This window comes from Argopecten irradians, chromosome 2 (genome assembly GCF_041381155.1).
Source record: "Argopecten irradians isolate NY chromosome 2, Ai_NY, whole genome shotgun sequence".
Classification (NCBI taxonomy): Eukaryota; Metazoa; Mollusca; class Bivalvia; order Pectinida; family Pectinidae; genus Argopecten; species Argopecten irradians.
In genome coordinates, this window is record NC_091135.1 from 29,038,197 (window position 1) to 29,053,654 (window position 15,458).

Genomic DNA, 15,458 nt, shown 5'->3' on the forward strand with positions numbered 1-15,458 from the left:
GAACCCTGTCATACACCTCCACTGTGCAACTTTAATTTGACCACAGCACAGGCCCCTGGGATCTTTTGAATTTTTTAAACGTATTTCAAGGGTTTGCTTTAATGTTCCTACATGTAACATTTAGTTTTAATAAAATTGGTTGGTGGGCAAATTTCCGTTGTTCGTGAAGAGGTCCTTTGTGCAGGTATGAAGGTGTTTTCCATTTTATCCTATAAACATAACATTTTATTGTTTCATCAACATTGTGCATAAGTTTTCTCACGTGTTTAAGCCATTTTTGTTTATGAAATGAAATTTAGTTTTTACTTTTCTATGTTTTATCTTATCTTTTAGATGCAATCATTATTTATCTACTATTTGGATCTTTAAAGCTAATGCACGACTTGTGGTTTGGCCCTTAAATGACCTTAGTAGTCGATTGGCTGTAAAACTCCAACAAACAAATAATTTTATACAGCGGGGGTATTAGTCGTCCGCTCTGGCGACAGTTCTAGGTTTATTTCCATAAACACTGGTATTGTGTCTATAGGACTCTTACAACCGTGACTGTTATATAAAATTTAAACATTTTATATGCGACGAGCTTGTAGTCAAAAGGTCGAGGTTAATAAATTCCATATTACAGTCACTCATGTAAGATTATTTGTGTGTCATAGGAGAATGTGTCCAACTGTCATATCTATCTCGCATATAACTTTAATAGCCGAATGATAAAGGTCGATGATTTGAGATACGAGGTCAATACGACTAGGTCATGGCCGTTTTTGTGATATTATCTGTACAATAATCTGCTGTATCACAATTACCCCAAAGCCCAATAGAGATTCCAGACCTAGGAATGGTTAGTCCCATGCATGTCTAATAATTTTACAAATTATCCCAAAGCCCAATAGAGATTCTAGACCTAGGAATGGTTAGTCCCATGCATGTCTAATAATTTTACAAATTATCCCAAAGCCCAATAGAGATTCTAATTTACAAATTATCCCAAAGCCCAATAGAGATTCTAGACCTAGGAATGGTTAGTCCCCCGTGCATTTGTCTCCGCCAATAATTTTACAAATTATTACAAAGTGTGTAAATCAAACATTTTATTGAACTGGTTAAACGTCTTTATTTTAATGACAAGAAAACTGCTGCTGGACTGTTAATCTACGAATAAAACATTCATACCCCCACACAGCTGGTTTGACCGAGGTCAGTATTGGCGCCGTTTGGTATCTTTGGCAACATCGTGAAATAGTACTATCTAAAGGGCAGGATACCAGTATTACAGAGGATATTCCTTGTTTCTTGATGAATACTGGTTATATTTCATCGAGTGAGGTGGAAATTTTGATATACTTTTAAATATAAAATTTCCACCGCACGAGATGAATTATTACTGGTATTCGTAAAAAACAAGGAATATTTTATTGATCTCAAAGGTTTTTCCGCCATTGTATTGTACAAAGTTATTTGTCCTTGCGATTATTACGTCACTTTTGTGAGTATTACGTCATATGTCTGTACAAACTATTGACGTAACTATCAAAATGATATTTTCACTGTCAATGCTGCAACACGGTTGGTCGAAAGCGAGTGAATAATTTCACTGGAGTGAAGTTTATCGCTTTTATGTTCACCGTAAAACCTTATATTTCACTGCAAAAAAATGTAAAAAAAAAAAAAAAGTACGAATTTACAACAGCGTCCCATACCGACACTTATATTATGCACATAGTAAATTTCATCACATGTGGCCGTTCTTCAATAACCTTCGCTCTTAATAAGGTTAAGTCCAACCAACAAACCAATATGTATCATTCATTGCTGTTAGGATATAAAAACTGAACTAGGAAAGCAATCGTAGCATACATGTAACTGATAAACCAAACGATGAATTGGGCATTAACAATACGGGGAAAAACTGCCTTGAATCATGCTACATCCTCTTAATTCAGAGATACAGGGAGTGGGACGATTGATTTGCTCGTTGTCAATATAATGTGACCGGATGGAGTATGCCTGTTTGTTGTCTTGCGGCATGCGTCAGTGAGATTTCATTATAAAAATGACAAAAGTTCCAGTATTACTAGGACACGCAACATTCACACCACACATTGCATACATGGTACCATCCTTAAAGAACCATAATAGGACGTAAATAAAACCAAACCCATTTATAACTTTAGCAGGTACGTCTATTATAACGGACTAGTCGATTTGTGAGGTAGGCCAGATAAATGTCCCTGAGAGATAGTTGTCGTATATAATTTCAATGGTACAGTCTGTTTAAATATATTATATCTTAACTTGTGAATACGCATAATTATAACCTAACAATACGCAGACCTTCCAGGACAATGGAGAAACCAGACCAGATGTTCCACAAGAAGAGTTTTATAGCCATTACTGGTGCCAGTAGAGGGATAGGTAAAAGTATGGCCCTAAAGTTTGCGATCATGTTTCCTCCTAAGTCTGTTTTAGTACTGATGGCCAGGAATGTGGGGGCTATGGAAATAGTTCGGACAGAAATTATAACATTGACACCTAATATAACGGTGATAATACGACAATATGATCAAGGGAAAACTGACCAAGGATATTTTGATGGAATCTTTGATAGAGTTCTATCTGAAAACAAAATAACGAAGGGTGATTTTGAACAAGTCATGCTTGTTCATAACTGTGTATCAACTGGTGACAAAGACCGAACAGCATTACAGCACTGTGATGGCGATCGTGTTCGATCTTACTTTAACACCAACCTCTGTGGAATGATTCTACTCAACTCAAGTTTCTTTACAACTTTCTATGGCCCTTCACCTGTCCGAGTCGTAGTGAACATATCCTCTGGGGCAGCACAGCGGCCAGCGCCGTCTCTAGGTCTCTATAGCGCAGGTAATTTTACCAATATTAAAACATAAGCCGCAATCATACTTATTAATTTATTTGATTTTCATATCTCTTGGCCATTGAACCGGATGGATTAGGATGATAAAGGTAGAACCAATTCGCGTCACGAGCATTTTCCGTGAGTTACATACAGACTTGGTCTAAATAAAGTATCAGTTAAAATTAAGGAGGGATTAATATCCGAGCAATATGCAATGGAACAACTGCAGCACATTTTCAGTGAGACGTTCACACACAATTACTATTGTTTTAGACCCAGTTTAAACGAGTGATATTTTGTTCACCTCGCCTTTATATCAATTCTTAGGTATACTTCAATATAAATATACATCAGGCCCTAACCTAAGGTATAACTATCTAGTCGTAGATCGTGTTACTGTAAAGTTTGATAAAATTTCTGATTTTTTTTTATTATTTATTTTATTTTCCCAAAATTTCATCAGACAGTTATATAACATATAAACAAGATACAACTTTCATTCCTAACACATATTATGCATGTATTTTGTTTTACACTGAGACATGTAAATTTGAAATTAACTATATTGCCACAAAAGGAGTAGGCCCGTTATAAAGCCTAATTTGTATGAATTATAATACAGGAGTAATTCCCTCCACTAATTAATAGTATAACTCTCATATACATTTTTATTGTATAGACTAAGTTACACGCACACACCTATTTTCATACAACCATACAAAACTTACATGTAAGACACCTGCACGTGGCAATAACAAACAAACATAGAAGAAGAAAGAGTAGAAGAAATAGAGACAGAGAAGTTTGGGAAACAGGGAATTCGGGAAAGGTGGGTACAAAAAAGGGGGAAGAGGGGGGGGGGGGTGAGTGAGCCTGGGCTAGCAAGAGCAATATTTAAAGATTACATTAAATAATTATTATGCCAATTATTACACGGTTTGAAATTATTTTGGATTGATAAAAATAGATATATATATTGATAACTTTAATCAGCTAACTGTACCAGAGTCATCAATTTTTTCCATTCATTTTTAAAAATCTGCAGCTCTTGTTCACCTTGGCTATTAGTTATATAGTTCTGAATCTTTAGTATACCTTGATTTCCGTGATTGCTACATATGGATTAAATCTTTTATTGAGACATTTACACTTATATATATAGTATTTAATCAAAATGAGAATAACATTGTCTATTTTGTATGAAATCTTAATGAGATTTTGCGAAATTAAACCAAAAAGGATTTTTTCTTTAATAAAGGAAAATGGAATAAGTGCGTCGAAGAGTGTTTCCAAACTTTGTAAAAAAAAAATATGCACTTCTTGACATTCCCACATAATGTGAATTATTTTTCATGATTACAGCGAGGACAGAGAGGCGAGGCAGACAATCCTATTTTAAACATTGAAGACTTTGTGGTCAAGATATGATGTGTTAATCTATATTGAAACTACTGAAGCTTAGAATTTCTCGTTACTGTAAAGGGAATTTGGGAATCAACCCATTTCAAATGATTTAAATGAACTAAGTCTTCCCATTTTCACCTCCATGTAGGAGTAATTTTTATTTTTGTCATTATATTGTACATATCCTTTGAGCCTTTTACATTCCTCATGAAATATTCGATATAAGTAGGAACAAAAGTATATTCTATCTGACATTTTTCTGAGTCAGCTTCATTCAGATATTTTCTGATAGCAGATAATAACTCCGATATTCTACAAAAATTAGTATTAAGCTGATTAATTTGAATGAATTCATCAAAGCTGTAAAAAGTAAGTGTGTCACTATTCTTAACTAAGTAATTTACTACAGTAATGTTTTTCTTGAACCAAGCCTTATAAAAAACAGTTTTACCACCAATAGTCAAATTAGCATTATATCACAGAGGAAATTTCCTGATGTTCTTTTTCTTTGTTTTTATAATATCATCCTTAAGATTAAACCTTGTCCATGCTAGAAAAACATCTTTCCAGAATTTATTTTAATACGGGTTTTACATAGCCCTACAAAATTAGGACCATAGTGTGAAAGTATATATAAACCAATGTGTGTTTTTTAAATAATTTGCTATTTGCCTGACTTTTTGAGTAATCTTCTAATCCATCCCGATTTCAACGCATCTATAAATGACCTTATATTTACCATATTGAGGCCCACTTCACAGTAATTTTTGATGATTGTCTCTCTTTACCTTGTCAGTTTTACTGTTCCACAAAAAATTAAAAAGAATAGTGTTAAGTTTATTTATAAACTGATCATCAGGATTTGGTAATGCTATAAATAAATGGTTAAACTGAGGTATCATTAAGGATTTTATCAGGAAAACTCTACCTATCGGAGTCAGTACTCTCCTACTCCATGTCTTAATTAGTGATTTCAGTTTGACCAGAGCAAATTTACTCTTACCCCATTTGAAGATTTAATTCTAAACAAGTATCTTCACTATATATTTTGTTTCCTAATCAGACTACGTGTGTCTTACCAATACATATTTGATTTCAACCCAGAGACTCTAGCAAATACATTTAACTCTTCAATAGATTCTTTCAAAGATCTTTCCGTCCCATCTTATATAAGAGAGGTGTCGTCAGCATATTGAGAAATAAAAATTGGATCATTATTTACACTAATACCTTTAATCTTTTTATTATTTCTAAGTCTTACTCCTAGAATTTCTACACATAGGATAAAAATGGAGAAATATGAGGAAATAGGATCTTGTCGACAGCCTCTTTTGATATTAAGAAAGGATGATAAATTGCCTCCTTGATTGATTGTTGATCTAGTGTTACTATTAAAAACTTTAAACCAATTTCTGATGTTAGGACCAAAATTTAAAAAAAAAACCTCCAAGACATTGCGTATAAATTTCCATAAAACAGAGTCGAAGGCTTTTTTTCAAAGTCGATCATTAATAACATCCCCGTAATATTGTTTTCTTCCGCAAATTGCATAATGTCATAAACTAACCTGGTATTTTCGCCAATATATCTACCTTAAATAAAACCTGTTTGATCATCATTGATTAGTTTGCTTAATACAGTTTTAATTCTATTTGCTATGGACCTTGGAGCAATTTTATAAACAACATTTAACAGTGAAATCGGATGCCATTTTTTTTATAAACTGTTTCGGTTTATCTCCCTTTGGAATACATGTAATAATACCTTCTTTTTGAGTAACCAATAAAATCCCTTTGGTATAACCACAATTAATGGAACGAACAATAAAACGCCTCGCTGTCTCCAAAAACATTGTAAAAAAATCAACTGTAAATCCAGCTGAGCCAGGACTTTTATTATTTTTCATATTTTTTTTAATGTTTGGCTGCCTCTTCTAAAGAAATTAAAAAATTCTGATATTTTATATTAGCTGTGATTTACTTGGTGTATCTTAATGTTCTATCAATATTGAGTTCTACACAATACCCAGAAATTACGACACACGGCATCGACACATAACCAGCATTACGTATCACTTTCTTCTTACTGTAAGCAGTAGGTAAGGTGCTGATTCTAACAAACAAAATTGACAATAATTCGTATCCAAATGTAATATCCGATTCGTGAATGGTTACAGGGAAGGCTGCCCGTGATATGTTCTTCCGAGTCCTTTCTACTGAGGAACCAACTGTCCGGATTCTCACGTTTGCTCCTGGAGCTGTTGATACAGTCATGCTGCAGGATCTGGAAGAAAACACTTCATCGTCGGCATTCCAAACGATGTTTGTGAAAAATATGACTTAATAACCGAAAGGGCAAATAACTTTGTAAGATACAATGGCGGAATAACCTTTGACGGAACTAGTAGTGATGGTCTTCTGTAAATTAAAGCGAGAAAACAAATGTTATAAATAGAATATTCCTTGTTTCTTGATTAATACCAGTAATGTTTCATCTCGTGAGATGGAAACTTTGATATTTTTCACTCGTGCTTTGCACCGTGAAAAATTTCAAAGTTTCCACCTCATTCGATGAAATATAACTGGTATTCATCAAGAAACAAGGAATACCATCTATATCATCATCAACAACAACAACAATTAAAGGTTTAAAAGGACATGGACCTTAGTAACCCCGGGACTCCGAGTAAAATACATAAGTCACAAGTTATTCACATATCAATTATTGTGTAAATATGTCGACTTAAATAATTCAAAAGGACATTCAATATTTGTTATATTTTGCACGTGTCGAGACAAGTAAATAGTATTATTATAACTCATTTTAATAACAGTGTCCGTTATAAGTTGAAACGCATCACATGATCGGGAAATAAAACGTCGTATTTCCCTCGGGGAAATAAAACATCGTATTTTCATGGGGCGCCGTCTTTCACACGACGTTATCTTTCCTTCCGATTGTACAACAATGACGGACAAAGCATAAACGTCATTTTTCACTCATCGCATATTCAAGCAATTATTAACCTAGAGTAACGAATCGTGAATTTTCGGTATAACAAAAAAATATGTCCCCGGTGGCAGTGTGATATGAAGGTTAATTTACCCTCAGGGTAATAAAATAAGACGTCGTTATTTTTTTTTCGTCTCAAATGTATATCACACATTCTTTTTTAGCTAAACATTAATTTTCTTCTGAAATTTTGGTATGTGTCTACTTTCTACACCACACATACACACACATTTTTTTTAAATCGCATTTTTATATCGCGCCATTCCATATCACAAAAATGTGTCGCAAGCCAGTAGAATATGATATTAATAAAATTGTAGTTTTGGATAAATTCGAACTACAGATGACCATTACTGGGCATTTTTAAATTTTAAAGATAAATCTAATTAAAGGTCTTTGTCTCGAATCTCCTGTAGGTCTCATGCAATTAGAGAATAATAATGGAATAACACAGTCTACAATGGCTGTCTTGGATTTCCGAAGATCGACTGTATTGTTGCATACTCAATTTCTATTGAAACTGTTATTGCTTTTAAGGTATAAGGAAGGATGGCAAGCTGTTGACACCAGAGGCTGCTGTGGACGACCTGGTATATGTACTGCAGGAGAACAAGTTTAATAACGCTGAACATGTTGATAATCAGTATATGAAATATGAGAAATATCGGGAAACCCATTTGAAGTACTAATTTCAATCTAGTTACCTGATCGGTAATTTTACATATAAAGGTAACTTCACAAAAAAACATTTTAATGCCACTTTGGTATTTTTTCTTAGAATGTGATCGTAAACTGTCATTTTGCAATTAATAAAAACAGAATCGACTGATACGAACATTATTACGAGTTTTTGTTTTAAAACTTTGATCATAAGTCATATGAAGGTAGCGCTGACAAAGAACTGTGCACGGACAAACACTATGAATAACACTACAGATCTTTATTAGTCCTCTGTCATACACAATGTAACAACATAGCACTGATTTAACTATTAATGGACGAACAACACGATTTAGAATATGGAATCCCATCTTCCTAGTTTCATACAAAATATAACGACAAACAACACGATTAACATGACCCTTGCTGTTAATAGGACGTTAATTAATCAAACAAACGAACACATTCTAATTTCACATCTTCGTTTCATACAGAATCTTAACAATATGTGACATGAACGGGAAACGTTTCGAATCATTCATTCAAAGTACTTAAAGATGCGCAACCCCGACGACTGGTATTTTTTCTCTATAAAAAACCGGAGGAGAAAAATTGCTTCCTGAAAAAATCCATGGAAAGGTGACATATATGGAATTAAGTTCTGATTGTGCATGCACCAAAAGCTACGCAAAATAAGTTATATGCATTTTTGTGTTGGTTAAACATACAAACATTATAATCATGTATTGCTCAAATTATGGGTATCCTTTTGCTCTGCCGGTGGTGAAGCAACTTTAAAAACTGTAAGGCCCGCGGAATAAAGAAACGTGAAAAAAATTAAAAGTAATTGACGGGGACGGATGATTTAACAGAACATTGAATAATAATAATAATATTTTCCTCTAGTTAACAGAATGTATACGCCACAGGCTGGAAATAAAACATTAATTAACCAAACAAAACATAACGTTACGAATTGTGTGCAGCTTATAGGCAAATATTTACATTTTCCTTTCATTGTCACAATTTGAGCCTATCAAATTCTGTTTCGATTCCTAGGACTATGATACGAAATGAGTATTTCAGCGAGTGAACAGAAAGCGTGTACGCGCTATGTACTTCAACAGTCTATCGTCTACGACTCACCTGTATACACATCCAGCCAGGACCGTTATGGGTAGTCACATTTCTGATAAATTGCCGATATAATAATGAAATAATACCAGACAAAAATCATATTGTTGATATATTACAATATTTATATGAAAATGTATCTTAATACTTTGATTCGACATATCCGGGCAAATACCGGATTACCGAAATCATTAGTTTCCTGTAGCGCATCAGCAAAAAAGTTTATCATCTCAAATGCATTATATGGGCCATTTAGTACATCAAATATCAGTCCAAAATAGCTACAACACACGTTTACCGTTAGTATTTTATTACTTGCGTAACTCTGAAACTCAACGGCTCGGCGACCGACGGGGGCATGGCCACATTTACGATTTTTCCGACGTCGTTTTTCACTGATGCTTCGTCGAAGAACTGCATTTGTCTATCAGGTTTAAATTCCATCATAGTGGTTTTAAAATTTGTGACGATATCTTCATAGCTTGGTCGCAGTCTTTCTGCGGGAACAGAATCAAGTTTTTTATATGTCATATCCAAGTCACGTTTCACTGTACGTCTTATCAAACGCTCCATTGTCAGCCATTTCTTTTTCGGAAAGTGTGACATTCTCCATCCCACGATACGGTCCAGTGAGTAGGTGATGTAACCTTGCGCTAAAAATAGATGTTATGCACACTGCCTTGAGTGAACCGTAGCTGGTAGGCAGTTTAAGTAAACGGCGCGTACATGCTTTCGGTTCACTCGCTGTAATACAATAGAGTTTGTTTGGTTAAAATCATTAAAGGCGACTAAAGTTAGGATCTTATCTTTTCTGTTCTTCCTGACTTTATCTTTCCTACTCAGCGAACAAGGAGTGGGACGACTTGTTCGCCCGTTGTCATCAGTATAATGTGACCGGGTGGGGTGTGGTGCTTGGCGTTTTCGGCGGCATGCTTCAGCGACATAGCACTATTAAAAGGGCAACACTTCCACTATACAAAAGGACACAACACGAACATACCGCAGTCTCCCAAAACATGCACCACGCAAAGGTCGTCCTTACATGATCATGGCTGTTAATAGGACGTTAAATAATCCAACAATCAAACAAATGCTTCCTCCTCAAACGGTAATACTGCCTGCTTCAGCCACGGTGGTCGTGTCGTTCGACTCCAATTCAGAAAATAGATATGTAAATATCATATCCACTCCTGGCTTCTTCACAACCTCAACATTCAATAACTGCAATTCTCTTTCAATCAGTAAGCGGTTAAAAACATGTGATGTTGGGTGGCCGAATTACCCGAGACTTTCCTAAACGGAGTTAATTCCTGATTTTTTAGCGTCTAGGTGATCACGATTTTTCAATATTTCATAGCCGCCATTATAGTATTAATCAGTTTTGGAAAATTTCTCCCTCTCACCCACCCATTTTATTTCGTACACGTGCTTAAGAATCATATACTGGTGTTGAGTTATTGTGTTACAGAAATGAGTGTCTCACCATCCAGCACCGATGATCACCCAACATTTCATGGAAGTTCTGAAAATTCATATTCGGACAGTCCGTGTAATTTCAGTGTACAATACAGTGTTAAAGGGTTTGTGACACAAAAAGTGATAAGTTGTCTATGGATTGGGCTCCTTTAAGTCCTCCGAAATAGCCCACTTCATGGGGATGGCAAATACACACACCGAGATACCAGGCTAGACATGGGACCATCTGGGCAGCTGACCGATATGCAAAAAATTATTGCGATAACGAGGCTGTCAGCCAGCATGCGTCACTGGTTCACCGACTGGCTCACCGCTGCTGAGCATAGAGCTAAACACCTAAACTTCTAGTTTGAGTTGACAGAAAATCATCGTTTGTGTGAATGGGGTTTGATATGGAAGCATTAAATTACTTCAGGGTCAATTTAATTCATGTTTGAAAAGTTGACCTGTTACGTATGACCTGATCATGGTATTTATTGTCCATTTACTTAGCTCTGTTTGTTAGTAAACATTATACATGGAATGTACGTGTTTTAAACGTGTATTTGCTTGTAACAATTTAAGGAAAATTTATCATCACCATTACCTGCTACTAATTAATCATACAAATGCTACAGTACACATTATTAGATAAATAATTGCATAATATCAGTAATAGTATCTGGCTATGTAGTCATGTACATACATAATATAGAGAAGAGGATAGATGAAATGTATATAAATTATTGCAACAAAATTAGCATTCAGTAAATAATAAACATAGCAATAAGTAAAACTAATAACAATATAAACCATCTACAGAGATGTTTTATTGGAAACTATTAATTGACAGCATTTATCTCACGACAGCAGACCGTAGATTACAATTCCGTAACCACATGATCACAGAAACCACATGAGCACCAAATTTAAAAAAAAAAAGATAACTCAATATGTATCCAAAACATGAAATGGAAAAATTGACTTGTGGTAATTGAACCGTGTAATTAGCTTTGTTTCACAGTTGTAACCAATGTCATTATTATACATTCATCTGTTGTTAAGAATATAACCCTTATTTACTGAATTCTTCAATTGTTTATTGACATAGTAATAAAGTATATCACACATTGTTGTCATTGATGTTAATTAATAAAAGACATTTTATTGAGATACATGTATGTTTTACATAATATATATGTAGGTATGTAAAATTGGTGTAGCATACAAATGCATTTAAAGTGAATAGTCGGGCAAAGGAAACCAGTCTAAATGCGTTCTTTGGCCTTCCAAAAGTCATTGTATACCATAATGATGGTCAAGTTCTGCTTACGGTGTCCAGTTTTGACCATTGAAATTTTGGGGAAGCCCCGTGTAAATTTAGCACAGTTCTAAATATAAATTCGCCAAACTCTTTGAAAACGAGGCTGCGTGGAAATGTCAACATGGACATGTGTTTCTCAGTCGTGTCGGTTTCGCTTCGTGTGATAAACCACTAATGCGGTATGCAAATTGTTGTTTTGAGATGATACATTTGATGCAAATGAAGTATTCTTACATTAATGACAATGCTTTGTAATCATTTTTCGATAAAAGCATCTTGTACATGGAAATCGACACAAATATTCGGCCGATGCAGAGATGGGGCCCCGGCAAGGGGCAATTATTGCAGCATCGCATTCGTCGTATTTTACATGAACCGAATCATGAAGGTTAAATACAAATAATCGTAACATAATTTCCCATTTAAAAACCACACGAAAACGTTCCATAGAACGTCCATGCATGTAGCTGTCAAAGATGTGAAAATAAATTAGCTCATACATAGATATTTTACAAGTACAATATATGTGTTCAATTATTCGTGTAGTTTTTTGCAGAGATTTAATTAAATTATCTATGTCTCTGGGTTTTTTTTTGTAAACAATATTTGAGTTCTGGAGAGAGATGACATGAATGTCCAGCTGGAAGGAAAGAAACTTTCATGATGTATATGTATCGTACAATGTATATATGTAAACGTACATTCCATGTAGCTGCTATAGAATTACAACTAGGAAATTCTCTCAAACATTGATAATATTTAATTCTTCACATTCATGTAGGCCTATGCTGTGAGAATTAACATATCATATATATTTCCAGAAAACATATAGGCCTACATGTATGTTACTTTCCTTTTCTGTTGTTTCTTGTTCTTTTTTGTGCTCTGGAGAAAAAGATGATTGAGTTGAAGAAAAGTAATTAATTAAGAGAAATGTGTACCACAGTACTTTGTCTGTAGCCGAGGGGTTCTATACTGTTTTAATAGTCCAGTAATTAATAATTAAATTGAAAATTTCAAAATTAAGATGAAATTGTAAATTCCATTTTTGAATGAAGTGGTTCCCCTCCTTTGAGAGTACACAGTGTGTATACCCTTTTTGGTTTTTAGGAATAATACCTGAATAGGAACCTGAAATAACATGACAATCAATCAGGTAATGCGTGTGTTGGGGGTGGGGGGTGGGGTGGGGCTAAAAGACAGAAGAATCATGAGGGATTGGAATTTGTAACTTGAGTGTGGGGGGTTGAAATATAGAAGAAATAGCTACAGATAACTGGAAGTGGAAGGGTGCTTTATCATTGATCTGGTCATTGCATATTTGGGCGTTTACATGGCTTTTTTTTTGGTTATTTAGTCTCATTGATTTGGAGCAACTTTGAATCCATATGGTACTGTATATCTTTCTTTTCCATGTGTATCTATTTCATCTGTATTTCACCTCCCCCAAGTCACAACTTCCCAATAGGTACCACTTTTTTGTTTAGGAAAACTCAAATCAAGACAGATGTACATAGTACTACATACTAACATTTTAGTCTGGTCTGGGTTTGTGATCACTGTTACTACAGTATTAATATACATAAATGGTCTATGTACAAGTTACACATAGACAATAAATGTGAAATTTGGTTCAGACAAAAAGATTTTTAACATTTCAGATAACTTGCTAGTTTTATGGTTTTATTTATATGTTGAGTCTACTCTCTTGTAAAGTAGAATTTAGAAATCTTAAGACAATGGTATCTATATTGCTATATGTAAAAAAAAATCCTTATATTTTAAAAGTAATTGAAAAGCTATCTCACAAGCCCTGACAAACAAATGGGCCGGCATATGGATGCAAGAATTATAATCACTGGATCTAGAGAACTAATATAAACAAATATTTCTACAAAGTTAAACAATGAAAAAGTATTGCATCATAATTTTATTTAATGATTACAGTTGAAAGGAACATTTAATAAATTAATACTGTTTAAATGTTCTGTTCATGATCTTCTAGGTCCATATTGGAAAAGTTTACTTTCAAGAGCACACATATCAACATTCTTCAGTCTTCATATGATGCTAATTGTATGTATATGTATACATACACTAGGATACAGGTCCAAGGGATGAACTTTAGATGTATTCATGTCACTATGCATGCATGGTGCCTGAAAAAAAGAACCAACAATTTTTTATATCTGTTGAATATGACAAAAATTGAAATGATCAATTTCAAATATATATAAATGAATAAATGTAGGTTCATTCTACAGGGTTTTTTTTATTTTAGAGAAAACATTTTATAAGTTGTGAATGTGTCACTGATGCATTTGATAGAATCAAATATTGTTTCAAAAAAGATACAAAATTCATTATCTATAGTTCCAAAAAAATTAAAAATAATTATAAATGATACATGGCTGCAGTACATTTCAACTCTGTAAAGTTTGTCATATACACATGAACCAGGTACAGTTGTAATAAATATACATACACTATTTATTATTTATGACCAGAAATAATACTGTATGTGTCCTCCAAATATATCTAAAGAACAAGCTAAAACCTACATGTACATATGTATATGTGTATATCAGAACATATACAATACAATTTTACCAATTAACCTACAATGTAAATCCTATATACAATGTATGTGTATAACACTACCAGAACATGTACAGAACAAAAATTTACAAATTAAAAATCTATAAATATATACATCAGAACTGTATGAATTGACCGGTAGCATAATATTATAGATTAATTGAAACAAATCTTAGCTTGATAATGCACTAGCGGTTACATTCTAACTGTACATGCATTACAACGGTACATTTTATAAATATACAGGGCATTCATTACCCCTAAAGAGGCCCTACGAAAGAACCGCTATTTACCCCAGGGTTACGTTTTACGCGATTGGGGAACAGGTATGAAACATGTGACCATATGTGACCACTCATTTATGAAAAAATACTGCTAGGGACTATTTACATAATGATCAAAATACGAAGACTCACTCACTATCAGCTGAGCAGGGAGTACCGGGTAGTAGGCCTAGGTACGTACAGTAGCGGTCCGGAGCCGCGTGCTCGTTTGAACTGTTCTCTTCACTATAACAAGTTGTATTAACACTCTCCATGCGTCGTAATGTTTACCGAGTCATTTGTTGGGATTGTCGCTGCTCCATTGCCTTTCCTTTCGCATTTTAGGTGAGTCAGTTGGTTGTTTCGGCGGAAACCTTTTGGTTCAAAACTACGGTAGCCATGTTTTGTTTACTACGGAGAGTGGTGGATGTTGCGCATGCGTTAAGGTTGAACTGCACTCATAGCCGGTCGGGAGGACTTTTAGGATTCCCATAGATATTATTATTTTCTTGCATGTACAGCGATTTTGACGGAAAGTTTTATTTTTCTAATTCATAAGAAATTATACCGGATATATTAATACCATTTTTACCGATTTTACAGTCACTTGCCCGACTATTCGCTTTAAAATGTAAATAAAAAGGAGACATTGATTGTTCTCAATGGATGATTTTTATGTAAAATAATAATTATGTAAGATATATTACAGATTATATTTACATATTAACAA

The 15,458-nt window shown here is 34.2% G+C and overlaps 1 protein-coding gene across 1 annotated transcript; it reads left to right on the forward strand.

Moving 5' to 3' along the window:
- Positions 1 to 2,345: 2,345 nt before the first annotated feature.
- LOC138316957 (sepiapterin reductase-like) lies at positions 2,346 to 8,112 on the forward strand. Its single transcript, XM_069258590.1, has 3 exons — positions 2,346 to 2,883; positions 6,459 to 6,608; positions 7,829 to 8,112. The coding sequence occupies exons 1-3, from the start codon at positions 2,346 to 2,348 to the stop codon at positions 7,981 to 7,983; spliced, it is 843 nt and encodes a 280-aa protein (XP_069114691.1). The 3' UTR covers positions 7,984 to 8,112.
- The last annotated feature ends 7,346 nt before the right edge of the window (positions 8,113 to 15,458 follow it).

Coding starts and splice junctions, on each gene's coding strand:
- LOC138316957 (XM_069258590.1), top strand. CDS start 2,346: ATGGAGAAACCAGACCAGATGTTCCACAAGAAGAGTTTTATAGCCATT. Junction 2,884..6,458: donor TCTAGGTCTCTATAGCGCAG/GTAATTTTACCA, acceptor GAATGGTTACAG/GGAAGGCTGCCCGTGATATG. Junction 6,609..7,828: donor GGCATTCCAAACGATGTTTG/TGAAAAATATGA, acceptor GTTATTGCTTTT/AAGGTATAAGGAAGGATGGC.